Source organism: Simochromis diagramma, unplaced genomic scaffold, assembly GCF_900408965.1.
Source record: "Simochromis diagramma unplaced genomic scaffold, fSimDia1.1 OVJJ01000565.1, whole genome shotgun sequence".
Classification (NCBI taxonomy): domain Eukaryota; kingdom Metazoa; phylum Chordata; class Actinopteri; order Cichliformes; family Cichlidae; genus Simochromis; species Simochromis diagramma.
In genome coordinates, this window is record NW_024387304.1 from 3665077 (window position 1) to 3680842 (window position 15766).

At 44.4% G+C, this 15766-nt stretch overlaps 1 protein-coding gene across 2 annotated transcripts in view; it reads right to left on the reverse strand.

Annotated features, from left to right (window-relative positions):
• Positions 1 to 15766, reverse strand: part of LOC120716598 (glutamate receptor 4-like) — a 52844-nt gene that overhangs the window by 18404 nt on the left and 18674 nt on the right. For both annotated transcript variants that reach the window (XM_040004137.1, XM_040004136.1), the window contains exons 2-3: positions 11464 to 11578; positions 4917 to 5051 (exon numbers count right to left, since the gene is read on the reverse strand). In XM_040004137.1, the coding sequence (XP_039860071.1) occupies positions 4917 to 5051; positions 11464 to 11578 (250 nt within the window). The remainder of the gene's footprint in view (positions 1 to 4916; positions 5052 to 11463; positions 11579 to 15766) is intronic.

The following is a 15766-nucleotide window of genomic DNA, read 5'->3' on the forward strand; positions in this document are numbered from 1 at the left end:
GCCCTTCACCCTCCCCCTCCCCAATCCAGTCTCAACGACCACCCCCACCCTCCCCAATCCAGACCTAACGAACACCACCACCCTCCCCAATCAAGACTCAACGACCACCCCCATCCTCCCCAATCCAGACTCAACGACCACCACCACCCTCTCCAATCCAGACTCAACAACCTCCACCACACCTCTCACCCCCCTTTCCTCCTCCCTGAAACTCAGAATACACACTGAGGATGTGAGCCGACTATTCCAGAAACAGAAGCCCAGGAAAGCCCCCGGACCAGACGGCGTCTCACCCTCCTGCCTCAAAACCTGTGCTGAACAGCTGGCTCCCATCTTTACTCGCATCTTCAACAGATCCCTGGAGCTCTGTGAAGTTCCCTCCTGCTTCAAACGCTCCACCATCATCCCTGTTCCCAAGAAACCCACCATCACAGGACTGAATGACTACAGACCTGTCGCCTTGACGTCTGTGGTCATGAAATCCTTCGAACGACTGGTGTTAGCCCATCTGAAAGACATTACAGGCCACCAGCTGGACCCTCTGCAGTTTGCCTACCGGGCAAACAGGTCGGTGGATGATGCAGTGAACATGGGGCTGCATTACATCCTGCAACACCTTGACCGCCCGGGAACTTATGCCAGGGTCCTATTTGTGGACTTTAGTTCGGCTTTTAACACCATTGTGCCTGAACTTCTTTCCTCCAAACTCTCCCAGCTCAGCGTGTCACCAGCTACCTGTCAATGGATCACCAGCTTCCTGACAGACAGAAAGCAACAAGTGAGGCTGGGGGAGATCACCTCTGAAACCCGGTCCCTCAGTATTGGTGCCCCTCAAGGATGTGTTCTCTCACCACTATTGTTCTCCCTCTACACTAACAACTGCACCTCCAAGAACTCGGCTGTCAAACTCCTAAAGTTTGCAGATGACACCACTGTCATTGGCCTCATTCAAGATGGTGATGAGTCTGCATACTGGCAGGAAGTTGAGCGGCTGGTACTCTGGTGCAGTCAGCACAATCTGGAGCTGAACACTCTTAAGACTGTAGAGATGACAGTGGACTTCAGGAGACATCCCTCAACTCTGCTCCCCCTCACCATATCAGACAGCCCTGTGTCAACTGTGAAGACCTTCAAGTTCCTGGGTACAACCATCTCCCAGGACCTGAAGTGGGAGACCAACATCAACTCCATCCTCAAAAAGACCCAGCAGAGGATGTACTTCCTGAGACAACTGGGGAAGTACAGTCTTCCACAGGAGCTGCTGATCCAGTTCTACACTGCGGTCATTGAGTCTGTCCTGTGCTCCTCCATCACAGTCTGGTATGGAGCAGCCACTAAACAGGACAGGAGCAGACTGCAGCGGACTGTACGGGCAGCAGAAAGGATCATCGGCGCCCCCCCTGCCCTCCATCCAGGATCTGTACCTCTCAAGAACCAGGAAACGGGCAGGGAAAATCATCGCAGACCCCTCACACCCTGAACACAGACTTTTTGATCTGCTGCCCTCTGGCAGACGGTACAGAAGCCTGCAGACCAGGACCACCTGACACAGGAACAGTTTCTTTCCCCTCACCATCTCCCTTCTAAACAGTTGACCTGTCACACTGCTCCCACTGCCAGACTGCAACTGCACCTTATGTACATTCTGTAGTATTCATTCCACCTCATTCATTTCTGTATTTTATGTATATAAGGTTAGATTCGTTATTTATAGTTGGTTTACACAGCTTTGTGTATGTATGTGTAATGTGTATATATAGACACGTGTGTGTGTGTGTGGGGGGGGGGGATTTACATTGCTGTGCTTGAGAGCCACCATCTACCGGAACCAAATTCCCTGTACGTGTCTGCACATATACTTGGCCAGTAAACACAATTCTGATTCTGATTCTGATTGTGTCAGTTTATTAGGAATGTCAGACAAAAATGTGATTAAAACATATAGATTACCAAGCACAGGAACCAATCTTCTTTCAGCTCTTCAGCTTTTGGCGTTGAGTTTATTTCAATGTACTATAGCTTCTGTGGCAGGAATTTTATTAGTTTTGTTCCAGGTGGTGACGTTACTAATGAAAAGAGTGTAGAGGTCCAGCTCATTCCCAACTAGCGAGGATGCCCTTCAGCAAGTAAAACAGGAGTTTCAAACTAACCAAATACATGTATTGTTAATCCCTGAAACTGACCATGTGTTCCATAATAGGAAGTACACATTCTCAATTATTGTGCAAGTATTTTGCTAATCTATAAACATTATAATAAGCGTGATATCCAGGGGTATATCCAGGGTCTGTTTATGATGCCTCTGTTTTCCAGGGGAGCAGACTTTTTCAAAAACTGTAGGACGGAGAGTATAGAGAAGATTGGCTTTTAGGAGTATCTTTTTTATTTTCCAATGATCAGGATTTCATTATGATGATCATCTTAGTTCAAGGTGTTCATGGAAATTACCCCTTAGACTCATGGATTATGACACAGGTTCAAAGCCTGACCACATCACCAGAGCAGCGCTACAACCATGGCCACATCTGTACCCGAAGCATGTCAGTTACCGAAGCCTGTTTCCATTATAATGACTCTGTTTGTCAGACTAACACCGTAGGCCTACATTTAACGTACACATGTGTGGTAATTGTTTAAAGGGTCATTGTGCTGGCTGTTTTACCATTTGACACTCAAAAGTGTTCCCAATGCCATATTCTGAAATCAATTCATTAAAATAAACTAACATCCAAATGACATCCTGACAAACTTGACTTTACTTGTAGAACTGTGATTATGTACAAATGTAGGTATAATATGCTTACATTTGCATCATGTAAAGTGTATGGAATACATGACCTATATGTCTGGTTTCTCTCTGGTCTCCAGGACACTTCCTTATCAGTCCATCCAATCCTTGTCATCCATGATGAGTGAAGCTTAAACTCAGTGTTCCAGTTATATTTCCAAGTACGCCAAGTATTTTTGCTAAACCAGATACTGCTGCAGTCATGCTCTTATGTCTGGGTCACAATGCTTTTGCATTTCCTCACGTCCTATACACTTCCTGATATGAGCTGGAGTTGACTCACCAAGTTTGGCAAGCTCTCTTGTAATGCCGATGTCTACTTTGTCAGGCTTTGAGTATTTTCACGGCAATATCAGTGGGGTGGGTGGGTTTGTTGATTTTAAATATTTACACTGTAGCTGCGTCCATTCAGTAGACCTGGTAAAAAGTCACCTCTGCTGAAATGTGCAGTTGAAATTTTCCCTATTCAAGTCTAAAGCCCAAGTTCAAGAGTCACATTGTGTTTTTTTGCCCTGTCTCCCTCCCCTTATTCTCAACAAGTTTCATTTCAAGTCAATACAATTTTATTTATATAGAGCCAAATCACAACAACAGTTGCCGCAAGGTACTTTGTCTTCTAATATAAAAAAATTAATGCAAGGAAAACAGAGAAAATCCCTACAATTATGTGTCCCCCTAGGGGCAAACACTTTGGGGACAGTGGGAAGGAATAACTCCCTTTTAACAGGAAGAAACTTCCAGAAACCTGCAGAACCAGGCTCGGGGAGGGGGAGCCATTTGCCGTGATCGGTTGGGGCCAGGCTAGGAATAAAGTCTATTAGATAGATAAGATGGAAACCACCTCATACGCTTAATACCCACAGCATGCTGTAATCTGTAATAAAATATGGTTAACAGGATCAAACATCGCACTAACTGAGATGAGTCAACAGTCAGAGCCCACAAGATCATTTCATTAATGCTTTGCTTTGCTGTGATAAGCTCTGAAACCTGACTGAAACTCTTTAAACCACTGCTCTGCAAATTAGTAAGCTGTTTTACAACTACTCCTTCAAGAAATTTAGAGATAAAAAGAAATTTGGTGTATTGTTATAGCTAAGACGGTTTGGTTAAGTGATGGCTTTTCAAGTAACAGTTTAACTACTGCCCCCCCTTAAAAGCCTGTGGTATGTAGCCAATTAATAGAGTCAGACAGATTGTAATAAGACTGAAGCATTAATTACTTCCATTCCATTCTTAGAGCTGTCTTATAGAAATGGGGTCTAATAGACACAGGTTTGTATGAAGTACTTAAGTTAGAGAAAAGAATCTAAATGGATATCAGTAGTAGCAGAAGTGACAGTGCATAATGTGTCTGTGAAGGTTCTACATCCAGGTCATCGTAGTCTACGGAGCTTGGAAAAAAAACGTCTGGACTTTTTAAAGTTTCCTTGAAAACGTTTCACCTCTCATCTGAGAAGCTTCTTCAGTTCTAAGTACAATTGTTAGAGAGTCCCATTTCTGGTCGTCCCTAGTTGGTGTCTGGTCTTCTTTTTGTGCATCTTTGCTGACTTGATGAAAGACCAATTAGGATTACCACATGTTTTAAGAGCCTGGGCCATTTGACCTCAAATGGCCCAGGCTGGCCATGATAGGACTGGGCTAGGTTTCACACCTTGGCTCCTGTGACTCAGTAGAGGATCAATAGGGGGTCCATGACCCTTTTGGGGACACTCTCATAGGGACTCTCCACCAATTTTTCTTTAACCTGATAGCTCTTAGCACCTGTTATTGTGATTGTATTGTTCTGTGAGTCATGCTATTTTTCAATCTTTAAAACAAATAAAAAGATTTGAAATTTGAACACTTAAAACACTGGGAAGCCTTTTTTACTATTAATTTAAAATTCATTAATTTTTAGTACTAATTAGTATCAGATAGTGGAATCCACTGGTATACTGTTATCACTTTCACGATTCATTAACCGTAAGACCTTTCTGTTTGTGGAGGATTAATTCCATCATGTTTCACATCATGTTTTTAGTGAGAATCCTCAATAAACTTTATTTCAACATTGTTAATATATAATCTTATATTATTATTTAAGATTGAAATTCAAATTCAGCTTGTACTTCTAAAGATCATATACCTTCATTTTTTTGGCTTCTGCACGACTCTTGTAGCAAAACTCGACCAGTGCCACCATCATGGCTAATCCCAGACCTCCAACCAGGATGTAGAAGACTCCTGCTACATTACTAAGAGAGAGTGCGCTGGTCTTCTCCTAGTATGCACACACACACACACACACACACACACACACACACACACACACACAGAAGAAAAATCATCAGAAACCCCAGAGAAAGTTCTAGCAGCATGCTCTTATATTAATAGCTAACTTTATTTACTGGGAAGGTCTACTCAAAAGTAGACTCAAACTGAACCTAAATCAGTCAAGCTAAATATATTATAAATGACCTAGATTAAAACTTTACATGTAGAACACTGTCCTCAACCTTAATCATTCTGTATCTCTGCATATAAGAAATATTTCAAGCCTTTTTTGTTTTATTTTCAATGATTATGGCCTCAAGTTAATGAAAATCAAAAAGTCAGGATCTCAGATTATTAGAATATTTCAAAGTAATTATTGCAACCTTGGTGTCAAAAAGGTCAGGAACTGGGACAAGCTTCACAATACTAAATAATGATAACAGAAATAAATTTTATCTGTCACCCCCTCCTTTGATTTTTTTACGTTACCATGTTGGAGAGGTTTGCATGCCCTAGTGATCCTGGAAGCTATGTTTCTAGGGCCGATGGCACCTGGGATCCTGGGTGAGAGGCTAGACTAAGAGCAATTCAGAACAGTCTTATGATGATTGAAAAACCAAGGGCCCAAGTTACCTTTCTTGAGCTCCACAGTGGAGCGAGGGCAAGAGCCTGAGAACAAAGAGCCTGCAATGTATGGTATGTATGGTAATGGCTGGGGTGTTGGGAAAGTAGAGGCCCTGATGTTCTGAAATTTAGCTTTCAAATTTGGCTACAGGGACACGGAATCTGACCTCTTTAAAGGGGAAGGACCTTGAGCTTGTCCATGAAGTTGAGAGAGACATGAGGTTGAGTTGGACTCACCTAATCACGTAACTTGTACATCTTAGGTTCTAAAACCAGCTATATGTATTGAACACTTGGATGAAGAGAGGAGCTGAACCTGTAACTGTTTAGTATCTGGTAGTCAGTTGGATCACGTAGCGGGGGAAGAAGCCAGACACATCAGCTGCACAATAAAATACACCGAGTGAGCTGGCTACGAACCAGATCTGTGAGATCTTCAACTCCCACAGCAGCATTCCAAGGCAGGCTGGGTACAGTGTTTGAATGGACAGTATTATTCATCTAAGGCTAAAGCAGCTGTCGGGAACTATTGTCATAAGGTAATTGGTGGATGAGGGGAACAACTTGCACATCACTTGGGCCCTGCACCCAGAGAGACCACAACCAATCTGTTCACTCTGTGTTCCTCAAGGCTCTTGCCGTTTTGGCCCAGAGTTGGTTGATATGCCTCTTTAACACTGTGAAGGTCTGGGGTGGTACCTCTGGATTGGCAAACTAGAGTGATGGTTCCTCTTTTTAAGAAAAGGGACTGGTAGTTGTGGTAAAACTTCAAGGGGTATCAACTTCTCAGCTTTCTGGTTGTGGAACATCAGAGCAGTTCTCCTCTTGTGGAAATTGGAGCAGACATGGGAATTTGCCCAATTAAACAGAATACATGCAGAAGTGTGGTCCATGGCTCAGCTGCAGGGGAGGGGTGGAGCAGTGAGCTCAAGGGGCAGTGACAGGGAGGTTGGTGGCACAGGTGTGTTTTATTTTAGTTATTGAGCTCTTTCTTTCTTCCTGTGTGATTTAGTGAAGCCGGAGCAGAGAGTGGAGAGGTGTGTCAGAGTGCAGCTGTAAAGCTGCGCCCATGGGTGCCGAGCCAGAATAACAACAAAGAAATTGTCAGCAGCGTGTGTCACAGCAATAGAAAGGGAAAATAAAAATAATAAACAGTGTGTCCACTTTTGGTCCATTTTCACACTGGTGCCAAAAACCCTGTTGCCATGTCGGACCCGCAAGCCATGCCACCTGTGCAGCCACTGCAGATTCCAGGCCTGCCGGATGACGGAGGAGGAGCAACCGTTTGCCTGGGCCTGGAACCTGCATGATGTGTCGGCGAGGTGGCTACAGCCCGGGAAGTCCAGAAGGGGAGGCCCACATGCTAGGGAAAGTTGTGCAGGAGCAGTCCATGGAAAAGGGCTGTCTGCAGACACATAGCGGTGGGTGCATTGCCACCAGTCCACGAGTGTGGGGGTGGCGGTCCTTTTTGCTGGCAGCCAGAGCGGAAGGGCCAGACAGCCAACAGGGACACAGGCCCCTGTGACAGTGCTGAGGCGATGGGTTCCAGCAACTGCTCCGGTGGAGGGCCCCCTACACTGCACCCCAGTAACCTCTTTCTCTCCATTCTGCCTTCCCAGGGCCCGGAAGGGGCTGGCGCTGCACCCAAGCCATGGAGGGCGGGACATTGTTTATTGTTAGAAGACAGGCTATATCGAGTGAGTCGTGACACTCGCACGGAGGAGACATACACCCAGTTGTTGGTACCACAAAGCCGCCGAGAAATGATTTTCCAGGCAGCTCACTATAACCCTAAGACAGGGCATATGGGATTTGACAAGACTCTGGAGCAAATTATGACCCAATTCTATGGGCCAGGTATCCGAGAGGATGTGCACCGCTGGTGCGCATCTTGTCCGGAATACCAACTCATTAACCAGCCAGCCATACCAAAAGTGACTTTGCGCCCCCTACCATTGTTGGAGGTCCCATTTGAAAGTATTGGCATGGACCTCATCGGGCCATTTCACTGGAGTACAAGTGGCTATCACTTTGTATTGGTTCTAGTGGATTATGCAATGCCAGAAACACCCAGAAACAGTGTCGTTGCAAACCATCACTGCAAAGAGTGTGGTGCAGGCACTGTTTCAGGTCATCTCCCGAGTCCGTATTCCGAAAGAAATACTGACTGACCAAGGCATGTGGTTCATGTCTTGCACACTGAAGGAACTGTACAAATCATGGGGCATTAAATCTATTCAGAAAAGCGTCTACCACCCTCAGACTGACAGGCTGGTGGAGTGGCTGAATAAGACTTTAAAGTCCATGATTCTGAAGTTCATACATGAGGATGAACACAATTGGGATCACTGGTTAGACCCTCTGCTATTTGCAGTGCGGGAGGTGCCCCAGGCCACCATGGGATTTTCTCCCTTTGAACTACTGTTTGCCAGGAAGCCGTGTGGGGTGCTCATCCTAATTAATGAAAGCTGGGAGGAAGGTCCAGCAACGTCAGCAGCATCTGTATAACAGAGTGGCCAGGCAATTTTCACCAGGGAGACAAAGTGCTTGTATTACTACCTTCTTCTAGCTCTAAACTACTCACCAAGTGGTAAGGGCCCTTTGTGGTCACACAGCGAATGGGGAACGTTGACTATGAGGTCTCGCGGTTGGACAGAGAGGGGGCCACACAGATTTGTCATCTCAACCTCCTTAAAGCATGGAGAGAGACTGAAACTGCGTCTCTGGTGAGCCGGGTCAAGGAGAGAGATAAGTTGGGGCAGGAAGTACCAAACTGCACCATTCCCACCTCCCTCCATTGCAACGACCATCTCATACAGGCCCAGAGAGCTGATGTTGCCACATTGCAACAGTGCTTTGCAGACATGTTCTCCCCCCTGACCAGCTGTACGTCTCTCATCAAGCATCATTTTGAAAGGCAACCTGGCATGACAGTGCATCCATGACCCTACAGGCTTCCTGAACATAAAAGACAAATTGTTCAGATGGAATTGGCTGAAATGCTAAAAATGGGAGTAATAGAAAAGCCAAACAGCACCTGGTGTAGCCTCATAGTTCTTGTAGTGAAGAAAGATGGGTCTATATGGTTCTGTGTTGACTATCAAAAGATGAATAAAGTGTTATGCTTTGATCCTTAACCCATCCCCTGGGTTGACGAGCCCCTGGACCAGTTGGGCACGGCCCGTTTTTTCATGACACTGAATTTAACCAAGGGCTACTCACAGTTTCTCTTATCTGCAGAGTTCATGGAAAAAACGGCCTTCTCCACTTTTGTATGGTTTTTGCCAGTTCGGTACACTTCTTTTTGGCTTGTTTGGGCCCCGGCCACATATCAGCACCTCATGGACTGGGTGCTGTGGCTGCACGCTGCATATGCTGCCGCCTACCTGGATGATGTTATCATCTACAGTAACACCTGGGCGGAGCATGTGCAGTGGGTGGCAGTGGTCCTGGAGTCCCTGAGGCAGGCGGGACTCACAGCCAACCCGAAGAAGTGTGCAGTTGGACAGAGGGAGGTACAGTATCTGGGGTACCACATGGGAGCCAGGCAGGTGCGTCCACAGGCGGAAAAGACAGCAGCTACTGCACCCTGCCTGCGCCCCAAGACAAAAAAAGAAGTGAGACGGTTCCTGGGGCTGACAGGTTACTATCACTGGTTTGTGCCCGGGTTTTTTGACCTGACCAGCCTCTTGACTAATCTCACCCGAAAGGGTGCTCAAGATCTGGTCCAGTGGACACGGCTGTGCTAGGCGTTTGTGCAGGTGAAAAAATATCTCTGTGGGGAGCCACTGCTCCACACTCCAAACTTTTCTATCCCTTTTCTTCTGCAGACTGATGCCTCAAACAGAGCGCTGGGGGCCGTTTTGTCCCAGCAGGCAAGGAGGGTCAACTGGCCCGTACCCTACATCAGCTGGAAGGAAAAGGAGTGCCTGATGGTTCAGCCGGATGGCTCCCCAGCCTCAGTTGGGCGGTGGTGGTGTGTGGCGGAGGTGTGGTCCATGGCTCAGCTGCAGGGGAGGGGTGGCACAGGTGTGTGGTGTTTTAGTTAATGAGCTCTCTTTTCCAGCTGGAAAGCTGCACGCATAGGTGCTGAGCCGGGAAAAACGACAAAGAAACTGTGTGTGTCACGGCAATAAAAAGGGAAAATAAAATGGCCTGTATTTGTATAGCGCTTTACTAGTCCCTAAGGACCCCAAAGCGCTTCACACATTCAGTCATCCACCCATTCACACACACATTCACACACTGGTGATGGCAAGCTACATTGTAGCCACAGCAACCCTGGGGCGCACTGACAGAGGCGAGGCTGCCACCGGGCCCTCTGACCACCACCAGTAGGCAACGGGTGAAGTGTCTTGCCCAAGGACACAACAATGTGTTTTGTGGACTTGAAAAGGCATTTGACAGTGTCCATCGGGATGTACCTCCAAGTCTGATGTCATGATTTTCATCTGGAAATACATGGACTGCCCACTATGGGTTAGGAATGAGTATTTTGATGTCTTGCAAGTGAGGGAAGGGTGGAGTAGGAGATTAACAACAAACTGGTAGCGCCTCAGTGACAGATCTTTTCCTTGATACCTATAAATTTTGTTTCAAAGATAGTTCCTTCCTCAATGGGCAGAAAAGGTCTGTTAATACACTTTTTGGTTAGCATTATACATGTGAATATTGTTGAACTGTCTCTGTTCTTGACATTACCTAAAGCTGCAAGTAATCCATACTAACTACTGTGGAGTCTTACCGTGTATATTGAATGTGTGAACAGACAGTGTGTTTGACTGACCCACAGACATAAAACTAACCTTATTTGTGGAGTCCTTGAAGCCACATTCTCCTTTATCGTACCACCACTTGTTTTTCATCTTGTCTAGGGTCCCTTGCTCATTCAGTTTCAATACGGCAAGGTTTACTGGCACTCTTCAATGGGAATAACATAAATAACATCATTATCAATGTTATCTTATGTTATTAATGAGGCAGCGATTCTCAAACTCTGGTCTAGCCACCAAGACAGGTCCCTCATGTGCTACTAATTATTCATCATTAAAACTTTCATTGCAGTATTTGAAAAGATTACTTTCAATGTAAAGATCGTCTAATGGCTTTCTTTATTTTGTATGAGACACCTTTTAGCAAGTTCACTGTCTGTTGATTGTCAAATATTAAATACTAAAAATATTTAGACATGACCATGAACAGGAAGTCTGTAAAGACTCTGTGGAATAATCTTGTTTAATTTGGCAAAGCTGCTTAAAGAAAATCTTGTGTTGTCAGGGCCTCTCTGCTTGGCCCTGGAGACAGAGAATGAGATGTGCTCAGCGAAAAGGCTTTCTGCTTTTTCAGTAGCAGTACTCCTCCAGGGCAGAGCCATTGATAAATAGAGTTTGGGCAGTTGCACAAACTCTTTATCGACAGCTCTTCTCCTGCACTGTTGCTACCATCTGGTGTGAGGTCACCTGACCCTGATCTGTAAGTCCTCATCTGCCTGCAAGTGTGCTCTGAACCTGACCTCAACCAAACAGGGGCAACATATCAGCAAAAGAAGCATTACAGACTACAATGCTACATGTTCTGGTTCCTTATTGCATCTGCTAAATCTAGTAGTTCTAGCGTATTAGTTTTTCTTTGTTCTTCAATTTCTGTAGGGGGTTACAGCTAGCTACTAGTGTTTGATGTCACATGTGGCATTGTAACTCTGTTTCTTCTTTACACTTTTTACATTTAATAACCCAGTGTCACCTGTGTGTTGTGTGCTGTAGTGTATGTGTGTGTGTGTGTGTGTGTGTATTAACCTTGCTCTCCCCTCCTCCGCTGCCGCATTCTCCCTTGTCATACCACCACTTGTTTTTCAGTTTGTCCAGCAGCCCCTGCTCGTTCAACTTTAACACCGCCAGGTTCACCGCATTTCTACATGAACACAGTGGCTGTTAGCAGTTCAACTCTTGCCAGTGTCTGTCCTCCTGCTGATATGCATGTTAATAGGATGTAAATAATAATAATTACTGTAAACACAATAGAGATAAAAGGAAATCGATTTTCTCATAACAGTTATCTTGAAGTAATATTTATATAATATGGTGTTTTGGTGGCTACACTCATGGAAATCAGAATGTTGTGTGGTATGTCAAATTTATATTTGTCGTTATAAAACAGAGATACACAGAGATGGATTTTTGGTTCTCATACAGTTGTCAAAAGTTTACATTCATCACTGAGATGAATGCCATAGTAATTTGGGACTTTTATATATGCATATATCAAACTAAAACAGTTTTAGATACAGTACCTGAATCTCAAAGTTACAGCAATGAAAAATGATTGCATAATTAAACTCGGAGTAGCTGGAAAAGTGAAAGTGAGAGGTTTTGTAATTTGGTAAGACATATGTCAAGGGCTAGGTTAATGCCTTTGCAGATTACCAGTAATACTTTATGGGTATTATGGCATACCTTAGAATGATATGAAATATATTTAGAATGGTGAGTTGCTCAAATTCCAATTATAAATATCCATTATAAACCAGCATACCTTTATTATAATAAACTAGTACCTACTCTATAATAATGTTCCACATAACCAGACTAGGAGCTGATTGCACACACATTGTCAGTGTCATCTCATACTGATGCTTGGTCTTGAGTCCCTTTTAATCACATTTGCATTTAATGGTAGTGCCATTTTAAAATATTCTCTACCAACTGGAATTGTACAGGCTTGTTCAGTTTTGGTGGTTCTAAGCCTGTATGTATGCTATATTTCCATCCTGATACAAAAACAGTCCCATTTAAAATATATATATATAGATCTTGGATTAGATTACCAGATCATTCAAGGCACTGGTTGCCACCAGCAGCACCGTTAATAAAGAGGGTACTGGTAGAAACTATGAAGCAACAGTCAAGGAGAGGAGGAAAGAATGTCTGAAGACAGCTGATAAAGTAGGAGTATGAAGTTGAGAATCTAAACTGTGACTATTGCGGTGAAGGGAGGAATGAGTCTGAAATGATACAGAGAAGGAATTATTAATATATACATTTGTGCAAGTGATGAGGCAGAAGAGGATTAAAGCCAATAGCATAAGCAGCTATGGCTAACAGGAAGAAAAGGTCATCTGGTAATTCCGAGGTAGGTTGTTTGCACCCTGGCATTTCCAGTCAGCATATCAAAATGTCCTTTGGCAAGATACTGAACCAGTGAACACTAATTAAAATATATCTCAAATAATCAATGAACCTGCCAGGTCTAATATAAAGAACATTCCCTGATCTGTAATTTATCTTTTGTACTAATGGAAGTGACAGCATCATTGGACAAGGTGTTATTGATTTAGGGCTTGAGCTACAATCCTATTGCATGTTACAGAAAAACCACCTTAAGGGAACCTAGAATTATTTTTAAGGGAAAAACAAGCTATTTCGCACAGTCTCACAGAAGCCAGCAGACCTGGGGAGGGAACTTAAAGGAGAATGCCTGGTGGCCGTGGCAACCCAAAGAGATAACCCACATAGCAGACAGGTTTGGCCTGGATCTGGTATCAAGCCAGCACTGCTGGCTGACTTCTGGCATGGTAAGTGGTATGTCATCCAGATATGGGCCAGCCCTGGCGTAGATGGCACTGTTTATGTGATGGCATGCCACATCTGTCCCAATTGTGGTTTGGTTTATGTGGCCCAGGCTCATAGAAAACAGGTCTGGCCCGGATCTGGCACTTCTGACTGACTAGTGTCATGGCAGGGTGTCTGTCAACCAGATGTGGGCAAGGTCTGGCAATGATGGCACTATTTATGTTCCTATTTTCCTGTTTTAGTTAGAAGACCCAAATGACATGTTACAATACTATACTGCTATGGTAGCCAATGTTTCAAATGCAGGTTTGACAGGTTTGTGAGTGTACACTTTAGCCAAAACCTAGTGAGGTTTACTCATGCTTATTACTGGGTGGTTGTAGCTCAGGAGGTAAAGCAGATCACCTACTAATCAAAGGGTTATTGGTTCAATCCCTGGCTTCTCCAGCCTGCATGTCAGGAGTATAAATGTAGTTAGGAATCACTCCGTTTAAAGAAAGTGTGTGATTGGGTGAATGTGGCATGTTGTATAGAGCAATTTGAGTAATCCATGAGAGTAGAAAAGTGCTATATAAGAATCAGTCCATTCACTGTCTGAGTTTTGTCATGTTACTTTTGCACTATTATGTTCCGGCACACGTTGTTATTACATGGCTTGATTAAGGTACACATCAGGCTGACATCTGGGGCCAGAGCTAAAACTGTGTGTGTCTGCAACTGGCCTTGTGCAGGCCCATGTGTGGGCCACCTCTGGCAAACCTGATCTGGGCCACCAAAGGGCCATCATTCTTTGCAGTATGTGGGCCATGTGTAAGCACATTGTGTGGGCCAGATCCGGGCCATACCAATTTTGCTATGTGGGAACATTGGCCTGTTCTCTTGTGTGCTCGCTATCTGCAGGAGGCATAATAGGGGTTTGGTGCAGCTGGTGTCAGGCGGCAGTCAGGGACTGAGGCAACAGGGAGGTCCCATCTGAGCTGTGCTGAATGATATTCAAAGTGCAAAGAAGTCTTGGAGTCATCCAACCAGGTGGGGCAGCTGCCAGTACCCCACCTGGTTGGGTACTTGGGTACATCCTAGATCGCTCAATGATTGATTTTGTAATTGTATCATCATATCTGCAACAATGGGCTCTGGACACGTGGGTGAAGTGGGGAACTGAGCTGTCAATCAATTGCCACCTAGTGGTAGGTTGGATTAGGTGGCAGGGGAGGATGGTAGACAGGCCTGGCATGACCAAACGTATAATAAGGGTGGACTGGGAGCTTCTGGCAGAAGCCCTGGCCTGTGAGATCTTTAACCCCCAGAGCTTTGACAGCATTCCAATGAAGGCTGGGGACACTATGTTCTGTACTTCCACTGTTGTGCAGAGCTGTAGCTGCAATATGGTTCGTGCCTATATAAAAAAAAACTTGACCATGACCTTGTCATAGTGGCAATCCCCAAACTAGATGGTGGAAAGCGGTTGTGAAGGGAGCAATCTACCTGAAAAGCAGTGTTATTGGGCGTGGTTAGTTTGTGTGACTGAAAACAGCTGACAAGTATCAGCAGCCAAAATGCACTTGGGCTCAAACAAAATCTTGGGTGTGGGAAGAATTCATTGAGGCCATAGTTTGAGACTGTCAGCCTTGAAGTGATTCTGGTTACGTCAGGCAACTTAGGAGGAGAAAGCCACACTCTACACATATTTACATAGTGTACAGTGCAGCTGGAGCACTGCTGACTTCACTGATGATATGGTTTGGTGCTGAAAGTAATACTTTGAGGATCTCCTAAATCCCACTGACATATAACTTCCATCGTGGAAGCAGAATATGGGAATGACCTATGACCAGTGTTTGTGTTTTCAATTTATACAATTCAGTTTTATTTATACAGGGCCAAATAACAACAACAGTCACCTCAAGGTGCTTTATATTGTAAAGTAGACATTACTTTACAATATAAATATAATGTAAATATAATTTGTTTTCCTAACCCTACCTACACTAACAGTCATGCTTGAAACTTGAAGCAAGACATAAGATCCATCAGACTTTATCCTCCAACTGTCGCCAAAGAGCGACAAACTTTCTTTTAACAGGAAGAAACCTCCAGCAGGCTGAGCCTGAGTCTTGGACTTTCAAGTTCTGTTTATTTCTTAGTTTTTGCATTGTTTAGATTTTCACCTCTGCATCTATGCATAGTCTTGCCAAAGGACATTTGGCATGCAGACTGAAGCAGCCAGAGATTGAACCACAAAGCTTGCAACTAGTAGATGACCGGCTCTACCTCCTGAGCCACAGTTTCCCGGCCTGCCTGTTTTCCCATGTGCTATTCTGTATTGCAAGGTATATATTATGTTGTATTTTGGACTTTTTTTCTTGTAGTCCCCTTCTGTCATGATGTGGAGTGTGATAGTGAGGAATGAGGACCTCAAATGTAGGATGCAAAGACAGAGTTTTAAAACAAAGCAATCCATTTGAATATAGCTGGATAAACCCCCATAATACAAAGTAACACAGTACGACATGAAAAACAGTACAACATA